The following is a 20,514-nucleotide window of genomic DNA, read 5'->3' on the forward strand; positions in this document are numbered from 1 at the left end:
GCGGTGATTACTAGAAATTTGGAGAATTCATACCTGGTCCCCATCATCTAGGATAGCATTGGGAGTAGGCCAGGGACATGGTGTGATTATGAACAAGACCTGATAGGTTGTACATATAATGGAACATCCAATTGAAGCAGGAAGGGCAGGCTGAAGAGTGTTGATGGGCTGAGAATCAAGCAGAGAGGAGTTAGATATATCCAGCAATAAGAGTAAGCCTGACAGGGTAGAAGCAAGGGCTGTAGAGAAGCTGTTTGAAGGACACTGAAAGCCCCAGGGTGTAGGGATGAAGCAAAGAGGCCCAGTGTGACCACCACATATCTGACCAGGACTGATTGGAGAAGAAATGAGATAAGGTTAGATTTTGGACTTCTGAGTAGGTAGAGGAAGAATCCTTTAATACATGGATTAAGTTCAGGAGTGGGATCACAGAGCTGGAAGTTTTGGATTACTGGTGTCCAAGAAGTAGTGGAAACCATGGGCATGGGTGAGGTGATCTTGGGAAGAGGTCCCAGACTGGGACTTACCCTCATGTGGGGATAGTTGAGGTTTTAATTTCTGTCCTGTAAATTCTAGCTCACATGCCCTGAATCAAGAATATAGACAAAAGGCTGAAGTGGGGTGGGCAGGGCAGGCAAATGCTGCAAGTAATTGTAAGCCTAATTAAGTGGCTTTTTCCTAAAACCCAGTGGTGGTAACCTGAAGACCTCTAATCACACCACTGTGTCCTTATATGCATTTTGATGGTATTTCAGCTTGTAGTTTCATGGTGCCATAGTGGCTGCCATGTCCCCAGAGATGGGAATGCAAGCCTGGAAAACAGGACACCCTGTTTTCTTGTAACAGGGCTGGAAATTTCACAAGCTCCTCAGCAGATTTCCTGTGCTATCCATCTCTTAGGTAGAATCAGAAGATATGGGCCACCTATGGCAAAAAAAGGGGCTGGAAAAATGAGGACCTTGCAAAGGGGGATGAGATTGCCAGTCCAGACATAAGAGAACTGGAATTCACCCAACTGCTCTAGGAATCAGTAGGGTTATTGGTATGAGCAGAATTTGGTTTCTGAAAGGTGAAGAAACCAAGTCTAGGGCTGGGGGTGTAGCTCAGTGATAGCATGTACCAGGCCCTGGGTTCAATTCCCAGTATCACAAAAAAACAACAAAAGTCTAGGGCTGGGAAGGAAGGCTTCTTGAATTTACTTGGTTGCCCAGGTAAATGGGAAGGGACAGTTTGCAGAGGGGCAAATTCAGTGAATTTGACAAGATTCAGTTGGGCTTGAAGAGCAGCTCTTTGTCATGTGTCAGATTCAACTCAAATGCCACTTTCTTTGGGGGTCCCAAGTGAAAGAAGTGCTCCTTTTTCTCCTACAGGGCTTATACAACCCTCGGGGTATTGTGACCCCTTATCTGTGGCATGTCTGGGTTGGGGGCTGGAATTATGTATGAGTTGCAGAGATTAATCTCTGTCTCACAGAGGTTAACTGAAAATGAAGTAAATTATGAGGCTGTGTGTGGGTGAGGAGGATTGAAATTGTGCAAGGAGACAGACATGTATGGATATGGGCCTAGGAATGTGTAAAAGCAAGGTTTTTGCCTGTGGTAAATCGGTAATAGTAGCGAAGGAAGTCACTGAAACAGTCCTGGAATCTTGATGAGCCTGTCTTAGGGGAGTTTGGGACAGCCAGGTGGGGACCGCCAACAGGTAGATAAACATGCAGAGAGCCCCACAGAGAAAAAATTCAATCACCAACCAGTAGAGCTGGGAGCCCTAACAGAAAAAAAAAAATGGTAGCATAAACTAGCACAGTGTTTTTCAACCAGGGACAATGCCCACAGGGGACATTTAATAATATCTGGAGGGAGAAATTTGGCTGTCCTGAAGGGTGCCACTGTTATCTAGTAGTAGTGCCAGGGATGTAACTGAACAGCCTGCAAAGTTCCCCACAATGCAGAAATGACAGTAGTGCCGAGGCTGAGAAAGAAATCTGGCCTAGCACAATGCTTCTCAAACTTCAGCCTCAGGATCCCTTTTTTATATTCTTAAAAATATTGAGGACACCTAAAGACCTTTTGTTTAGATCAGGTAGTCTCTGGATATTTTCACAATAAACACATGACAGGAGTGAAAAAGTATTTTGAAAATAGTTAGACTCTGTGAAACCCCTGAGAGGATTTCCTGGGCAGAAAGCCCTGGAGCACAGTTTGACAATCTCAGGCCTGGTGTTTAAGGTCACACTTCTAGAACCAGATTTCTTGAGTTGGAACTATAACTCCAGCACTTATTAGCTGGGGGACAATGTGTTAACATTTCTGGTCCTCAGTTACCCCCACTGTTGCCCATGGAAGGCAAATAATAGTACCTGCTGCCTGAGGCTACTATTTAAATCCAACAACACACTTAAACTGAGCAGACTACTAGTTATTATTGCTGTGACTCCAACACACAACAGGAGCCTGGGGCTGACTTGCCTTCATCACTTTTGTCTACCGAATAAATCTAGTTCAGGAAGGGAAAAAAATGGCCTGCAGGCCAAGGTGGTTTTCTGGAGGAGACCTCTTTTGCATTGGGTCTTGATGGATGAGAAGGGTTGTAGAATGAAAGGAGGGCACTCTGGTCAGGCTAACAAAAGTGCCACTCCCAGGATAGGGGTCCGCAGTACTTAGCAGAGAATCAGCAGAAAAGTTTTGGGGCCTTTGTGATTCCCTGAGCACTCCTTAATATGTCCTTGCCCACCATGGGAAACTCAGCCTCCGCCTTCCAGGCAACCTTTTGCCCTAACTCAACATGGCGTTAGAATCCCAGAGAGCACTATTGTCTTTCTTAGTTCCCAACTGGAGGTTTTACCCTGTGAATGGGTTGCAGAGATCACAGCCCACCGCCCGATGCCCGCCTAGCCCTTCGACGCGTCCGAGCAAGGGGCCCATTTCCAAGATGGCAGGAGCCCCCTGACTGTTTGGGGGGCTCTGCTTCCGTTTCCGGGATCAGAATCCGGAAGTGGCAGTTGAGGGTCCTCTTCCTATCTTCAGTTGCGTTGGCAGTTAGAAGAGGACGGACGGCGATGGCGGCGGTCGAAGCGGACCCGGCCGCAGCTGCCGTCGCGGAGGCCGCTGAAGACAGAGAAATACAGAATGAGGCGATCCCTGGTCTGGACGACCAGTGGCGCCAAATCGAGAATGGCGAGAGTGGGCGAGAACGTCCACTGCGGGCTGGCGAAAGCTGGTGAGGCTGGGTTATAGCGAAGCCTTGGCTGAGGGGATGGCGGGGACCTTGGCAACCGCGGGGGACTTGGAAGCCGATGTCTGTGGAAGAACTGCTGCGGGGAGGGGCCGGTAGGACAGCGGGCGAGAGGGGCGGGGAAGTGCTTGTGAATGAAACGCAACGTCTGGGAAAGAGGCGGGGCCTGTGTGGTGCAGTCTGACGCCTGAGAACAAAATGGGGTTTGTTGTAGTGGAGGCGGGGTCTGAGAGGAAACAGTCATGGGGGTTGGGGCCTGCGTCGTGGAACCTGGAGCCTGGGAAGAAGGCGGGCTTTGTAACGTAAGGCGGGGGCGTGGCCTGCATTACGCAAGGCAGCGTCTGCCGCTAGGAGCAGCCTCTTATTGCTCCCAGGCGCCTGCAACTGAAGCGAGCCTTGTGACGTAAGCTGAAGAGCAGAATCCGAGCAAATAGTTGTGGGCCGGGGGAGGGAGCGAGCGCTTACGTGGAAGGAGCCCGGCGCCTGGGAACGAGGCTAGTCTTGTGAGGTGGGCTGAGGGGCGTGGTCTGAGGCCAAGGAAAGACGGTGGAGGGGAGGTTACTAAAGCAGAAAATGGCGCCTGTGAATGGGCAAAGTTTGTGATGTGATGGGGTTTTTCTGGCGGAGGCCTTCCTAGGACGAGAGAAAGTGCAGGTGATTAGCATTGGAGCGGCCTTCGATGTTAAGTTTGTTTTCTATTTTAGTATTATTTTGCTTTTATAATCAGGAGAAAAACGTCATTTTAAAAAATGATAAATCGACTTTTTCTACTGATTTTTTTTTTCCTCATCACTGCTGCTTAAAGTTTACTGCTTCTGGGTTTATTTTATTTCTCGCCAAGTTGCATTTCTCTTTTAAATTGTTAAAGGCATAAGATCCTATAAAGATTATAGTATAAAATGTTTACACAAGTCAGATTGACGTACATCCTTTTAAAATAAACTGTGTACTCTTCAAAAATATCAAAGTTGTGAAAGATAAAGGCTGAAGAACTGTCCCAGGTTAAAGGAATTAATTCATTTTAGCAAGTCATTTAGCAACTAAATACAACGGATCCTAGAACAGAAAAAATAAATAATTTTAAAAATCGGGTTTTCTCATTTTTTTCTTTCAATGGAACATTCCATGGAGAAATCGGTACCATTTGATTAAAGTTGATAGATTAGATATTAATGTTTCTGTTTCCATTATTGTGATAATTATATTGTGGTTATGAAAGAGAATATCCGTGTTTTTAGGAAATGCATACTGAAAATTTTAGGGATAAGGAACCATCGTGTAAGCACATTATTCTCAAATGGTTGAAATAATAGCATATGTAAAAATGCATGTACCGGGGGTGGGAACTGGGGAGATGTTGGTCACAGGAGAAATTTCAGCTAGACAAGGGGAACACATTTGGGAGGCCTGTTGTACAAATATGGTGATTATAGTTCATAGATATCTATTGTATACATGAAAATCGCTCAGAATATTTATTAGATGTAATGGATATGTTAATTAGCTTGATTTAGTTATTCCACGGTGTATACATATATTGAAATACCATGCTATATACTAAAAATACATACAATTTTGTCAATTTTAAAATAAATAAAAATACCAGAAATGATATATAGAAACAACAATTGAGCCAAAAGGTAAAATGTTAGATTGGGGAGTTTGGATGAAGGGCATATGGGAAGTCTGTATTATTTTTGCCATTTTTCTGAGTTTTTTCAAAGTAAAAAATTAAGAATAAAAATATGTGAATTTTTCCACCCAGGTTAAGATTCACAAACACAAAAAAATCCTTTTGTGCCCTTTCCAGATGGAAATTCTTCCTACTCCATGAGAAACTGTTATCTTGAATTTTTTAAAATGCATTTTTGAATTTTGGATTGAGTCTCTTCATTTTCTTGAATGTTCTCCCATAGGCGTATGCATCCCTAAATAGTATTTGTTGTTTAAACTTTCTCTTTTTATGTATGGAGCATATATATAAAATCACACTTTATATATGAAGTTATATTTTTTTAATGTGCATTTCTTTAATTTTTAAAAATATACACAGGAGAAGCCATGTGTTTTACATAGGAATACACACATCACAAAGCATTTCTTATAATTTTCCAAAACTCTTATTATATCAGTCTAAAATTTATTAAATCAAATATATCAGAATTTTTTTAAGTTAAATGAAATCCCTGAAACTACTAGATATGCTTAACTTTTACAGGATGTTTGCTGTGAGCCCTTATATCAGACAATACATGGTTATATATAACATTCATGGTGTTAATCTTGATCACTTGGTTATGGTGGTGTCTGGCAGGTTTTTCTATTTTGAAGACACCATTTTCCTCTTTACATAAATAGTGATTCTCTTTAAAACATACATCATGGCCATCCATTCCCAAAATGTTCCAGCAGCTTCCCATGTTTTGCATTGTAAATGCCAAAATTCTTATAGCAACCTGCAGGCCTTTGTGAGGCTGGTTGCCTGTTTCCATTCTGATTTCTTCTGGAATCACTCGGATGACACACCCCCTTCTTCTCCCCATCCAGAGCCAGCCATGTTGAACTCTTGTTGTTGTTTAAACACATCAATTCTTAGGGCCTTTTCCAGTGAGGTTTGCCTAATTTAGAGAGTTCTTTAATAAAAGTACTAGTGAAATGTGTATTCCTGTTACCAGGGAAATAAGTTGAGATTCACTAAATTGGCAAAACAGAGCCAAGCAATGTTTTTGTACCATTACATCATAGCTCTCAAAAAAAAAAAAAAAAAGAAAAAAAAGAAAAAAACCAGAACATTTTATATCCCTTTTGGAGATGTTAAAAGGGGCCTCAAGGATTTGGTCTTTACCCCTTCTGACCTTTATAACGATGTCATGATTATGTCATTGGTAGATAGGACAAGAAATTCTATCATCCTTGCCAATACCGTTCAAAATTATCCCATCAGTAATTATAGGGTGATAAAAATGTTTTGGAGCCAGGAGGGAGGTGGTGGTTGCACAACAGTGTGAATATATTAAATGCCTCTGGATTGTTCAATTTAAAATGAGTTAATTTTATATTATGTGTAATTTCACTTCATTAAAAAAAATGACTGCATCAATATTGGTTCAGTATTGAAGCCAGATTGTCTGATATCATGGGTATTATCAAGAAATATTTTTGCTAAACTACTTAAATTTTTTTTTAGTTGTAGATGGACAGAATGCCTTTATTTTATTTGTTTAATTTTATGTGGTGCTGAGGATCAAACCCAGTGCCTCACACATGCTAGGCAAGTGCACTGCTGCTGAGCTACAGCCCCAGTCCCCTAAACTACTTTTTAATTTTTTTTGAGAGAGAGAATTTTAATATTTATTTTTTAGTTTTTGGCAGACACAACATCTTTGTTTTTTGTATGTGGTGCTGAGGATCGAACCCGGGCCGCACGCACGCCAGGCGAGCGTGCTACCGCTTGAGCCACATCCCCAGCCCCCAAAACTACTTTTTTGATGCTTATTTATTTAGATAAGAGCAAAGCTTCTAGATGTTCTTTAATTTCCCTTCCATTTATAGGGTTTGAGTCAGTATTTATATCTGCATCATTTTAAGACTAAATTCAAATATAATAGTATAGTTTCCTTGGAATTTTTAATTTTTATTTTTGATGATGAACCATCTACAAACATGATTAAATCAGAGTTAACTGAGGGAGTCTCTTGCATGTCTGCAGCGGTTCATAGCTTCCTAACAAAGGTAAGCAATCACAGGATTCACCTTGTCCAGGTGAAGGAAGGGGAGGGTGGCTGGGTTCAGAGTGTTGCAGCAATGGATAGTGATTTATGAAGGGAAAATAACAATTTCTTAGAAGGTTATACTTAGAAATGTTGAGGAAAGGTATTTATAGTAGTGTATCTCATTCTATATAATTAACTAATTACCTAGGAAGATGAGCTTTCTTTTTGTTGTATCATTTTGTAACATACTAAGTTGGAAAATGAGGACTTTTATATCAATTTCAAGTTAATTAAAATTTGGAGAATTTTAGATGAACATGATGATTCCTGTTGTCCTTTTAAATGGGTGATGAGACAAATCTTTTTTGTTACCTTCCAAAGACAGTTTAGTCATTAAAGAACATTTTAAACAATAACATTGTTCTGAAATTGGGAAAGATATCAAAAATAGTTAGAAAAGATATAATTGGGCATGGTGGCACACATCTGTAATCCAAGCAATTTAGGAGGCTGGTGCAGGAGGATTGCAAGTTCAAGGGGCAGCTTCCGCAACTTAGTGAGGCCCTAAACAACTCAGCAAGACCCTGTCTCAAATAAAATACAAAAAAAAAGGGCTGGGGATGTGGCTACAAAGAATGGTTTTTAGTGTTAGTTTTCGTTAAAATTCTGTCTTTAAAAAAGAAGTTGATCATTTCCTCCTTTTGCAGTAAAGTTATCACTAAACATAAATTAGCTTTCCTAAATAAGTGAATTTCATAGACTGACTATGGAGGCAAGTAAATTCCCGAAGGGGGAATGAAGGTGTCTGTGGTGCACGATAGGGTGGAAGATGGGGGGCTATGTGGAAGGAGGCTATATTTCCCAGAATGAGTGACCTAGCAGGGTCTGGGGGTGGTCATTTCACCAAAAAAAGAGAAAAAAAGCTTTGCAAAAATGTTTGCCTATTCAGGTGAGTTGTCATTATTCCACGTTTTTCTTTTTGTTTTTTATTTTATTTATTTTGTGCCAGGGATTGAACACAAAGGTGCTTAACCCACTGAGCCACATCCCCAACCCTTTTTAAAAAAACTTTATTTTGAGAAAGAGTCTTGCTAGGTTGCTTAGGGCCTCACTAAGTTGCTGAGGATGGTTTTGAACTTGTGATCCTGTTGCCTCAAGCTCCTGAGCTGCTGGAATTACAGGTTGCACCACTCTGCCCGACTCATTGTAACTTTAAATTGTACATTAATTGCCTAACATGAAGGCATGCACCTGTAATCCCAGCTACTTGGGAGGTTGAGGCAGGAGGATCACAAATTTGAAGCCAGTCTTGGCAATTTAGTGAAACCCTGTCTCAAAATAAAAAAGGGTTGGGGATGTAGCTCAGTATTAGAGCACCCCTGGGCCCAGCTGCTATCTCAGGTTGTTGTTGTTTTGTCCCTTCATCCCCACACCTCTCTTGTCAAGGGAAAATTAACATGTTGAAGACTCACTTTTGAGCTGAGGGTGTAACTTAGTGGCAGAGAACCTGCTTAGTATGCATGAGACCCTGGGTTCAGTGCTCAGCACCAAAAACAAATGAACAAAAAATAATCACATTTATGAGGTTACATTGCTGGAAAAACAACTAACACAATGTGATGTGTGCGCACACACACACATGTATTATCATTTTGGGCCATTTTCTTAAAAAGTGAGGCTATTAAATATTTGAAACAGCCTTTTATATGTTGAAAATTAATAGCAGGGACTCAGGCTGAGGGAAAAAAGATTGCAAGTTTGAGGCTAGCCTCAGCAATGTAGTGAGATCCTGTCTAAAAAAAAAATAGGGGGGGCTGGGCAAGTGGCTCAATGACAAAACACCCCTGGGTTCAAACCAGTACCAAAAAAAAGAAAAAAAAAATCATAGCAAAGTAGGGGTGTATATGATGTGTGTGAGTCTGTAAGCTTTTATGTTCAAGCCCTGGAATCAGAATAATAACAGTCATCATACATTTAACATTTAATATATATCGAGTATTTTTCCAGATTTTACAATTTCTCAAAATTTTACAGGAAGATTTCAGCACGGCCCTAAATGTTTATCCTTGGAGTGCATATAAGTTTCTCATTTAAAAGAGGCAGTTGAACTGCACATAAAGAAATGGTTAAGATGGTTAATTGTGTGTGTGTGTGTGGGGGGGGTACTGGGAATTGAAGATGTTGGATTTTTTCTGTTTCATGGGTTCTCTTTAACCACCATTTTTTTTTTGTTTTGTTTTTTGGTACTGGGGATTGAACCCAGGGGTGCTTTACCACTGAGCCATATTCCCAGCCTTTAAGAAAATTTTTTTTTTTAGTTATAGATGAACACAATACCTTTATTTATTTTTCTTTTTATGTGGTGCTGAGGATTGAACCCAGTACCTCACATGTGCTAGGCAAGTGCTCTACCACTGACCCATAATCCCATCCCCTCCAGCTCTTTTTATATTTTATTTTGAGACAGGGTCACACTAAGTTGCTTAGGGCCTTGCTAAGTTGCTGAGTCTGGCTTTGAACTCGCGGTTCTCCTGCCTCAGCCTCCTGTGTTGCTGGGATTATAGGTGTGTGCCACCACACCAGGTTTTTTAACCACAATTTTAAAAAGAAAACTAGTTATAAATGCAAAATTTTATTATAAAGCTAGTAATCATTATATATTATATAAATATGTCAATCATAAAGAAAGATGTATAAATATTGGGGCTGGGATTGTGGCTCCATGGTACAGCACTTGCCTAGCACATGTGAGGCACTGGATTCAATCCTCAACACCATATAAAAATAAATAATAAATAAAGGATGTACTCATCTATAACTAAAAAAATTAAAATGTATAAATATTATGTCTCAATAAAGTTGAACAATAGCTGTAAATGTATATTAATAAAATTTATCATTTTTCCTCTGGGGAAAAAAGCCAAAATAAATCTTATACATGATCCTCCACAGACCTAATACATGAAAAATGGCAATATGCCAAAAACAACCTTATGATTATATTTAGCACTTTAAATTCTTTGCAGTTTCTGAGCACATTTTCAAAATTAGTCAAATCCATTTCTTAGCTGAAGAATTTTGCCTCCATTGATCTAGCCTTTTAAAAATACTATATACTCAACATTAGCTGCAAACTATTTATTTTGAGCCTAATGTTACAGTGTTATCTCTTGTGACTAATACAAATTATCTATCTTTTATTCTATTGTAAAACCTCATGTTTCTCAGCCCTGTGGTGGTTTTTTGTTTGTTTATTTGACATTATTGAGCAGTTTCAGTCTTTAATAAGATCTCATTCAGTGTCCTAAGAAGATGGCTAATCTAATATCTAAATCTGAGTTTTACTGAATAAATTTTGCTTTTTACTTTTTTATATAATCTTTTTTTAAATATATTTTTTAGTTGTAGTTGGACACAATACCTTTATTTTATTTATTTATTTTTAAGCAGTGCTGAGGATCGAACCCAGCACCTTGCATGTGCTAGTCGAGCACTCTACTGCTGAGCCATAACCCCAGCCCTTGGTTTTTTTTTTTTTGTTTGTTTGTTTTTTTACTTTTTATACACTGCTGAAACTTTTCATCTTGAATTTTAATGTGTTGATAGTTTAAATTTGATAGCCATGGGAAGTTGTTCAGCTAACCCCCAGATAATCACATTATACCCTTGTTTTTTCTCTGGGCACCAGGTTCCTTGTGGAGCAACGCTGGTATAAACAGTGGGAGGTGTACGTGCAGGGAGGGGACCAGGACGCCAGCACCTTTCCTGGCTGCATCAATAATGCTGAGCTCTTTGAAGGTACCAGGCCCCTGCCTATCCCCTCCCTCTTAACCTTGCCCTAGAGTTCCTATTCCCTCTGTCCCTATGGATGATTGTTAGCCCATTCTCTGCTAGGTCATTGCTGGGATGGCCAGAGTTATTAGTTCTTGCCTGATTCACCCCTTTGCCTCATACCCTCACCTCACCCTACAGATCAGATAAACTGGCGCCTCAAAGAGGGACTGGTGGAGGGTGAGGATTATGTGCTTCTTCCAGCAGCTGCCTGGCATTGCCTGGTCAGCTGGTATGGCATAGAGCATGGCCAGCCACCTATTGAACGCAAGGTATAGTGGGTAGGGAGGGTGTTGGGTGGGGTAGATTCCCTGGGAGGTTGGGTGGGAGGAAAGCCTTGTAGGCCCAGGATGGGTCCAGATCCATGTGCCCATGTGGCTCCATATCTACTGGGTGGATGCATCTGTGTCTGCCTCGCTACCCTTACAGGTCATAGAGCTGCCCAACATGCAGAAGGTGGAAGTGTATCCAATAGAGCTGCTGCTTGTCCAGCACAGTGACATGGACACAGCTCTCACTGCTCAGTTCAGCCACTCTGATTCTGTGGGTGAGTCTGAGGGTCTTGGGATGAGCTGGAGTTCCTAGCTATGGGTCACAGTTCATTGAATCAAGGATGCATGGGATTAGGCTTTTGCCAACTGAGAAGGCACCAGTCAGACCACTGAGGACCAAGAAAGCATTGGCCAAGGTGGGTGGAAGCCCTGGGGGCTGTCTGCTAGAGTCCTGATGGTATGTGAACTGCATTCCATTGGCTTGGATGGTGTTGCTGAGAATATTTGCTGAGAGTTTCATGTCCTGAATGTGGGTCAGTCATTTGGAGATTGATTGGGGCACAAGGTATTGACCAAGTCTGTGAAGTCAGTGGGGATGGGTCAGGATTGCCAAGATGGGTTGATTATCGTGGGACTTTGAAGATCTTGAATATGCGTCATTATCCTCCACAGACCTAATATTGCGCACAGCTCGGGAGCAATTTCTGGTGGAACCCCAGGAAGACACACGCCTTTGGATCAAGAATGCTGAAGGCTCTTTGGATCGCTTGTGCAACACACATATTACGCTGCTTGATGCTGCCATTGAGACTGGGCAGGTAAGAGTAGGAAGCTTTTCAACTTAGGTGGTCTGCCACATGGACTCACCTGATAGTGGTCAGACCCAGGTTGGGTAGGAGCTGGGTGCCGACAAGGCCCTCCATTAATGTCTTTCCTTGTTTACTTTATCCTCCTATCCAGTTGGTCATCATGGAGACCAGAAACAAAGATGGCACTTGGCCCAGCGCACAGCTACGTGTCATGTGAGCTCTTGGGGTGTCTGGTCTAGAGAAGGGGCATCACACAATAAGCAGACTTACTGAACCTATGAGTACAGTGCACCCACATGGAGTAGGCCCTGAGCTGATAGCATTTCTCATTCAATCCCAGGAACAGTGTGTCGGAAGAGGATGAGGACTTCCAGGGCCAGCCTGGCATCTGTGGCCTCACCAATCTGGGCAACACGTGCTTCATGAACTCGGCCCTGCAGGTTGGGCCATTAGAGCTGTGTCTGGCATAACCCCAGGGGTGGGCTTCAAGAGCTGGGGATTGGGGACAGAGCTAGGGCAGGGGGAACTGCAGGGCAAGGGGTCAAGTTGGAAGCTAAGGCCCCAGGAGTCTGAAATGACATGCTCACATTTGCTCTAAAATATCAATACCTTTCCCCTCTACATGCTCTGTGCTCTTCCTTTTTTTTCAGTATTTTTTTTAGTTGTAGATGGACACAATACCTTTATTTTATTTCTTTATTTTTATGTGGTGCTAAGGATGGAACCCAGTGCCTCACATGTGCTAGGCAAGCGCTCTATCACTGAGCTTCAACCCCAGCCCTGCTTCTTCTTTTCTTCTCAACTTTGCTACCACTTTCATCCTTCTCCGAAAATACTATCATCTCCCCATGACTTGCCTGCTCCCCCTTGTCCCCTTTTCCCCTTGCCTCCCCCGTTTTTCCTTTTTCTTCCTTCCGGGCTTTCTTTTCTCTGTCCTCATTTGGGAAACCTCCTTTCTCCTCTTCTCTGCCTTATTCACCTAAACCTTCCCCCACAGTGTCTCAGCAATGTGCCACAGCTCACGGAGTACTTCCTCAACAACCGCTACCTAGAGGAGCTCAACTTCCGAAACCCACTGGGCATGAAGGGTGAGCTTGCAGAGGCCTATGCAGACCTGGTAAAGCAGGCATGGTCCGGCTACCATCGTTCCATCGTGCCCAATGTGTTCAAGGTATTACTTCTGGTACCTCACTTTATCTTGCCTCTTATGACTCCTTCATTCCCTCTTAACGCTGACTGCACTGCCTGTCTTTTCAGAACAAGGTTGGCCATTTTGCTACCCAGTTTCTGGGCTATCAGCAACATGACTCACAGGAGCTGCTGTCGTTTCTTCTGGATGGGCTTCATGAAGACCTCAATCGGGTCAAGAAGAAGGAATATGTCGAGTTGTGTGATGCAGCTGGACGGCCAGATCAGGTAAGATGCTCCTGAAAGTATTCATCCTGAAAGTCCTATTAAAGCCACTTAGGCCACTGCCTTTTAAGTTCCTTTACCCTGACTTCACCTCTAGCCTCACTCCTAGGTTTACCTCTGTTCCCACCCCCAACTTAGAATTAACCCCTGCCAGGTTCCTGCCCCAAACAATGAACATGGTTCCAGATATTCCTACCTGGAACTCTACCACTGGACTTGAGTGCTTACCCTTAACCCTGCACAAATACATCTCCAAATTCTGGTTTCCCCCTGCCCTGGGCAAGCTTCACACCCACCATGACACTTTCAACAGGAGGTTGCTCAGGAGGCCTGGCAGAACCACAAACGGCGGAATGATTCTGTGATCGTGGACACTTTCCATGGCCTCTTCAAGTCCACACTGGTGTGCCCTGATTGTGGCAACGTGTCTGTGACCTTTGACCCCTTCTGCTACCTCAGCGTCCCACTGCCTGTCTGCCATAAGAGGGTCCTGGAAGTCTTCTTTGTCCCCATGGATCCCCGCCGCAAGCCAGAGCAGGTGTGTTGGGGGATGGGGACATAACAAGGGATGTGTAATCAAAGTGTGATTACTTTGTCACACCTCAAGGCTTCTTTTACTCACCACAAGCCCTTTTGATCTTTTTATGGATGCTATTTCTCTCTCAGCATAGAGTTGTGGTCCCCAAGAAAGGGAATATCTCGGATCTGTGTGTGGCTCTGTCCAAACACACAGGTATAGCGCCAGACAAGGTAAGATTCTACAGGGGAAGGTTGGGTAGGATTCAGGGGCAAGGAGGCAGAAAGCCTTAGGAGCCTTGCAGACTGATCAGACCCCCAATCTCATTCCCAGATGATAGTGGCAGATGTCTTCAGTCACCGCTTCTATAAGCTCTATCAGTTGGAGGATCCTTTGAGTGGCATCTTGGACCGTGATGATATCTTTGTGTGAGTAAGGAGGTGATGAGGAGACAGTACTTCCTCAGGAGGCTGGTCCTCTTTCTTTTTTTTCCCTCCTCCTGGGGATTGATCCCAAGGGTCTCATAGGCATGCTAGGCAATTGTTCTATGACTGAAGTATACCCCCAGCTCTACTTCCTTTTTTTATGATTCAGCCTTAACCCTTCCTCTTTACCATGTGCAGAACTGTGGTGACACTCCTTGACAGAGCAAGGAGTGTCGCCTCCTCATTAGGGGAGGGAAGCTACTTTTCTTATTTCATTCAGTACTTCCTAGGCCCCTCCTATGTTCTAGACTATCATAGTCCTCAAAACAAAAATGCAGTTTTGAAATATGAAACTCTAAGATACTTTATGAAAATAAGAGCATTCAGAACAATTTTGAACCTTTTTTTGTGGTGCTGGGGGTTGAATGCTGGGCCTTGCAAATGCTAGGCAACTAAGTGCTTTACAACTGAGCCACATCCCCAGCTCAGTACCAGTACTTTTTATTAATTAATTTTATTTCTTGCAGTGCTAGGGATAGAACCCAGGGCCTTACACATACTAGGATTCTATGGGGGAAGGCTGAGTAGGATTCAGGGGCAAGGAGGCAGAAAGCCTTAGGAGCCTATAGACTGATCAGCCCCCCAATCTCATTCCCAGCACTTTAGTGCTGAGCTATATACTCAGTCCCAGAATAATTTTTAAACATTTAGGCAACTAAACACTAAAATGGGGAGTGCTTTCTGAGTAGAAAAGTTCTTTGCATAGCAGTCAATTTCTTTAAAAAAGAAAGTGGAGGGCTGGGGCTGTAGCTCAGTGGTAGAGCTCTTGCCTCGCATGTGTGAGGTACTGGGTTTAATACTCAGCATCACATAAAAAAAAAGAATTAAAAAAAAGAAAATGGTTTTATTTACTTATTTATTATTATTTCAGTACTGGGGATTGAATCTAGAGACACTTTACCACTAAGCCACATCCCCAACCCTTTTTATTTTTGAGACAGGGTTTCAATAAGTTGCTTAGGGTCTTGCTAAGTTGCTGAGGCTGGCCTTGAACTTGTGATCCTTCTGTCTCAGCCTCCCAAGTTTCTGGGATTATAAAAATTTGTTTTTAAATCCTTTGTCACTAAAATTTTTTTAGTAACCCCCTCAGCACTCTGATGTTACCAAAGTACTTTCTAAAACAGAACATAAAGTACAGTGTAAGTCATCTAACAGTTTGTAAAGCACAAAATATTTGACATCTTTTTCAGACCCTTTAAAAATAGTTTTAGATTGTGAGGGATGAGTGTGTGGAGCAACTGGGACAGAGTCAGGGAGTCTTTTTCGGGGATTCCCTGATAGCATATAACCTAATGTTCACCCCCGACAGATATGAGGTGTCAGGTCGGATTGAGGCCATTGAGGGCTCAAGAGATGACATTGTGGTTCCTGTCTACCTGCGGGAGCGCACTCCAGCCCGAGACTACAACAACTCCTACTATGGTCTGATACTTTTCGGGCACCCCCTCCTGGTATCAGTGCCCCGAGACCGGTTCTCCTGGGAGGGCCTATATAACATCCTGATGTACCGGCTTTCGTAAGTGACACCTTCCAGGGGCAAGGGGAAGTTGGGGTCTGAATTCAGATCCAGGTGTTCAGCTGCTTATTTGATACTTTCCTTTCAACAACCAAAAGATAGTTCAAACTTAGCATGGCTATATAAGAACTTGTAAGTTTTTTAGTTTCATTAGACCTGGTTTTGCTACTGCCTCTTTTAGGTATTGGAAATACAGAGGCAAATAAGACTCATAATATAGAGACAACTTCATGTTAAAATTTGTCTCATCCTTGAAGGGACTTGGCTGTGTTTTTATTGGTAGATTTTCATTATATCTAAAATCTACCATACTTGCCATGGCAAATAAAGCAAAGCATTGTCTGCATTGATCTTCCCTTCATTTTATAGAAGTCTGCCCCTCAGAGGCTTCCCTGAGGAGAGTTCACAACTGGTTGTGTCTGTTTACTGGTGGCTTTTTAGAGTTAACATTCCATTCCTGACTGTAGCATATGAGCCTACATTCTCAGGCCACTATTTTGGTCCCTAGCATTTATGTCATCTCTGTGCATTTATGTCACTACCTCACACCTTCCAGGCTTATAATTAAGAGCTGTTTATGTGAGGGCTTAGCAATGGCTTCCCCTCCATGATTACCAAAGTAAAATCCTGGGCTCTGCCCCCACTGTCCTTGTGCCCCTGCCTCGGGAATATCTTCTGTTCTGTTACAGACGCTATGTAACCAAACCCAGCTCAGATGAAGAGGATGATGGAGATGACAAAGGTAAGGGGGAGAGGTTCAACAAGGATGAGGGATCTACACATTGCGTTCCATGGTCTAAGTGGGGGAGAAGGGTTGAGGGTCAGTGGGTGGAGAATTGGGAACAGATGTGACCCACTCAGTGTTCATCAGTATATGCATTTCAATTCAGTCTCTGGAACTCACACAATCCTATCTCTGATATCCCCCCTCATTCTAGGCGAGGATGAAGACAGTGATGAAGAAGAAAAAGAGGAAATGCCTGGGCCCTCCACCAGGGGCAGCCTTCGAGACTCTGAGCGAGAACAGGCTGGGCCTAGCTCTGGGGTCACCAGGAGGTGCCCATTCCTCTTGGACAATTGCCTTCGCACATCTCAGTGGCCCCCAAGGCGACGGCGTAAGCAACTGTTCACCCTGCAGACAGTGAACTCCAACGGAACCAGTGACCGCACAACCTCCCCTGAAGAAGTGCAAAGTATGTCCTTTGGCTGCGAGCTAGGGATGAAGCAGCGGGAGGTGGGATTTTGTATCATCAGTAGCTGTGACCACCTCCTCTTCGCCCCCAGCCCAGCCATACATTGCCATGGACTGGGAGCCAGAGATGAAGAGGCGCTACTATGATGAGGTGGAGGCTGAGGTAAATGGGATACCAGGGATGGGGGGCACTTGCAGCTTGCACCCCTCAACCCTTCCCTTTCCAACTTCTCCAGCCAGCAATAGAACCAAAAAATATAGGCCCAGAGCTGGCCCGGCCATGGCATCTTGACATTCTCTGAGAGCCCCAAGGCCTCAGGTTCCTAGCTTTCAAGTTTGACCCACTTGGCACATTGCTTCCACATGGCTCCTTGTCTCTCCACCCTTCCTTATACTTGGTCCTGTGACCATGTATTCACCCACCCTAGGGCTACGTGAAGCATGACTGTGTTGGGTACATGCTGAAGAAAGCTCCAGTGCAGCTGCAGGAGTGCATTGAGCTCTTCACTACTGTGGAGACCCTGGAGAAAGAAAACCCCTGGTAAGGGCCCAGGAAGGGGCCTGGAAGGGCTTTGTGGGGTGATACTACCTACCCAGGTGCCTGCTACCTTTCTAAGTATACCTCCTTCCAGTCGGCCCTGCACTCAAACCCTTCCTGCTACACTGGCCACCATCACCCCATATCTTAGAGCCTTTGCCTGGTCTGTTCCTGCTCTCCAGAATGTTCTTCCCCTGTTACCTACATACTTAGGTCTCTAATCATATGTGACCTCCTCAGAGACACCTCCTCTTACTACCCTGTTAAAAGTCACCTCCTGGGGCTGGGGCTGTAGCTCAGTGTGAGGCACTGGGTTTAATCCTTAGCACCACATAAATAAATAAAATAAAAGCATGCTTACTGTCATTCTACAACAACAACAACAAAGTCATCTTCTCCCACCCTTGTCTCCATTTTCTGTCTCTGCTCTTTTCCTTCTAGCTAAGGATTTCTTTCTAGATCAGTTATGCCACTTGAAGTCATGTCTTATAGCCCTGTTTGTATGCTTCATCTTCTCTGTTAGAGAGTAAACTCCTTGAGCTATGTGTGGTGGTGCACACCTGTTATCCCAGTGACTTGGGAGGCTGAGGCAGGAGGATTGCAAGTTTGAGGTCAGCTTCAGCAACTTAGTGAGACCCTGTCTAAAAAACAAAAAAGGACTGGATGTTGGTTAGTGGTAAAGTGCCCCTGGGTTCAATCCTCAGTACCAGAAGAAAAAAAAGAGTAAACTCTTGAGGGTGAAGACTTCTAAATTAGTTCACGACATTTCTTTTGCTGCTTACAAGCAAGTTATTCATTTGATAGGTGCCCAGTAGATTGTTGCAGAATGAACAGAGTGAAAGAAAACCAAAATTCTAAAGCCAGTCTCAAAAACAAGAGCAGGGGCTAGGGTTATAGCTCAGTGGTAGAGCACATGCTTTGCATATGTGAGGCCCTGGGTTTAATCCCCAGCACATGCACACACAAAAAATACAAAAACAAAACAAAACAAAACATTTCCATGTAGCAGCAATGTGAGAGATGCCAAAAAAAAAAAAAATCGGACCAGAGGATTAAATATTAGGCAATTGCTAAATATTTGCTGAAGGAAGGAGTGGCTAAAATATGAAAAGAGAAAAGCAGACAAATGAAAGGCTGGCTCCAAAATAAGACTAGCATCTCATGGGCCATGAGTCACACAAAAATACAAAAGCATATTGGAAAGGCAGCTGACAAGGTTTCAACAAGTAAACAAAAGGATTTTAATGAGAGCAAACCAGAGTACCAGGTAGACTAAAAGTCAAATCATCATTTAAAAAATAAAAGAATATCACTGTGGGCCAGACAAGGCACTTGAAAGACAGACAGTACACAGGCCATATAGTAGGTGCTCAGAAGGTGTTCCTTGACCTGACTTGGTTCTTTCTATAGGTACTGCTCCTCCTGCAAACAGCACCAGCTGGCCACCAAGAAACTGGACCTGTGGATGCTGCCTGAGATTCTCATCATCCACCTGAAGCGCTTTTCCTTTTCAAAGTTTTCCCGTGAGAAGCTGGATACTCTCGTGCAGTTTCCTATCCGGTCAGAGGCCAGAGGGAGGATGGCTAGGGGAAGGCAGGGCAGTGTGTCGGAGGGAAACCTAGTGTTAACTGTTGTCTCCTTACCCACAGGGATCTGGACTTCTCCGAGTTTGTCATCAAACCGCAGAACGAGTCGGCTCCAGAGCTGTACAAATATGATCTCATTGCAGTTTCCAACCATTATGGGGGCATGCGCGATGGACACTGTACGTTTTACATGCAGGGCTATGGGCAGGGACATGGCCTGAGGGGGGTACTGGACTAAGGGGGTTAGGATGTCCCCAGTGGTGACTAGGTATGTGGGCAACGTTATCAAGGTGGGAGGAGAAGGGTGGGTGAGAATGCCTTCCTGTCCCTTTCAGATACAACATTTGCCTGCAACAAGGACAGTGGCCAGTGGCACTACTTTGATGACAACAGTGTGTCACCTGTAAATGAGAATCAGATTGAGGTAGGACATTCATCCTCCTTGTTCCCTTTCTCCTGACTCCACCCTCCTACTCTTGCCCGACATCCACACTGACTTGTGTCTTCTCCCTACAGTCTAAGGCAGCCTACGTCCTGTTCTACCAACGCCAGGATGTGGCACGCCGCCAGTCCCAGCCTGGCTCATCTGGCCCTTCAGTCTCCACCACTTGCAGTTCCCCACCCAACCCTGAGTTCATGGATGTTAACTGAGCAGCCCTGGAGCTCACCACAGGGAAGGAAGCCCTGTCTGCCACCCTACTTCTTGTGTCCACCCCACTCTTACCCGTGTTCAGTGCCCCCGCCAGGCATTGCAGGCTTAGACGTGGCTACTGTTTTCCTGTGCTGCTGTATTTCTCTTGCCTGGAAAGAAGAGGCCCTGTGCCCCCGGCAGTGTGCCCTGCCTGTGTGTGCCCGTAGAGCAGTGACCTTCCCTTCTAGTCTTATTTATGGTGTCCCCTCCCCTCTTTCCCCACCTGTGAGTGTTCTTAGTGGCCAATGATGGGGGTTCATCTGAACACAGAGTGTATTTTCTTATTGAGACCCTGTACCTTTCTCTGTGTGTGTCAAATACATAAAGCTCCAGTCTGTTCCTCACTAGGCAGCGTGGTTTATTCCCCCCATGTATGTACTTGGCACCTGTTTTAGGCCTAAGTTCTTTGTGCTTATTGAATGCCATGTGTGATGTGTGGTGGATGCTACTGAGTGCTCATCAAGCAACAGCTGTGTGCCACGTGTTGCCTTCAAAGTGCTTTTATAGCACCGTCTGAGTGCCAGGCACTATTTCAAGCACCAACCGTATGCCTAGTTTTTTTCCAAAGCCTTTTACAAATACCAGTTCAATCCTCACATCTCTGGGGAGTTGTCATCTCTAGTTTCAGATGGGAAAACAGGTACAGAAGTCAAGGAATGCCTCTGGTTTGGTCCAGAGGTCAGTGTATCTCATTGGTCACACTGGAGTTGATCCCTG

At 43.8% G+C, this 20,514-nt stretch overlaps 1 protein-coding gene across 1 annotated transcript; it reads left to right on the top strand.

Annotated features, from left to right (window-relative positions):
• Positions 1-3,012: 3,012 nt before the first annotated feature.
• USP11 (ubiquitin specific peptidase 11) lies at positions 3,013-20,163 on the top strand. The gene is made up of 21 exons (XM_081276576.1): positions 3,013-3,219; positions 10,636-10,745; positions 10,920-11,050; positions 11,208-11,325; positions 11,723-11,868; positions 12,011-12,072; positions 12,200-12,299; positions 12,857-13,030; positions 13,117-13,275; positions 13,586-13,810; positions 13,939-14,022; positions 14,123-14,217; positions 15,584-15,790; positions 16,480-16,532; positions 16,729-16,983; positions 17,075-17,145; positions 17,411-17,523; positions 18,931-19,080; positions 19,170-19,285; positions 19,442-19,530; positions 19,623-20,163. The coding sequence occupies exons 1-21, from the start codon at positions 3,059-3,061 to the stop codon at positions 19,755-19,757; spliced, it is 2,754 nt and encodes a 917-aa protein (XP_081132702.1). The 5' UTR covers positions 3,013-3,058; the 3' UTR covers positions 19,758-20,163.
• The last annotated feature ends 351 nt before the right edge of the window (positions 20,164-20,514 follow it).

Source organism: Spermophilus citellus, assembly GCF_964194105.1.
Source record: "Spermophilus citellus genome assembly, chromosome: X".
Lineage (NCBI taxonomy): Eukaryota > Metazoa > Chordata > Mammalia > Rodentia > Sciuridae > Spermophilus > Spermophilus citellus.

What these genes read in the sequence shown, in the direction of transcription:
- USP11 (XM_081276576.1), top strand. Translation starts at nt 3,059, where the DNA reads ATGGCGGCGGTCGAAGCGGACCCGGCCGCAGCTGCCGTCGCGGAGGCC. An exon ending in CAGCCACTCTGATTCTGTGG is followed by an intron (nt 11,326 to 11,722) that starts GTGAGTCTGAGG and finishes TATCCTCCACAG; the next exon opens with ACCTAATATTGCGCACAGCT. An exon ending in CTCCCCTGAAGAAGTGCAAA is followed by an intron (nt 16,984 to 17,074) that starts GTATGTCCTTTG and finishes CTTCGCCCCCAG; the next exon opens with CCCAGCCATACATTGCCATG.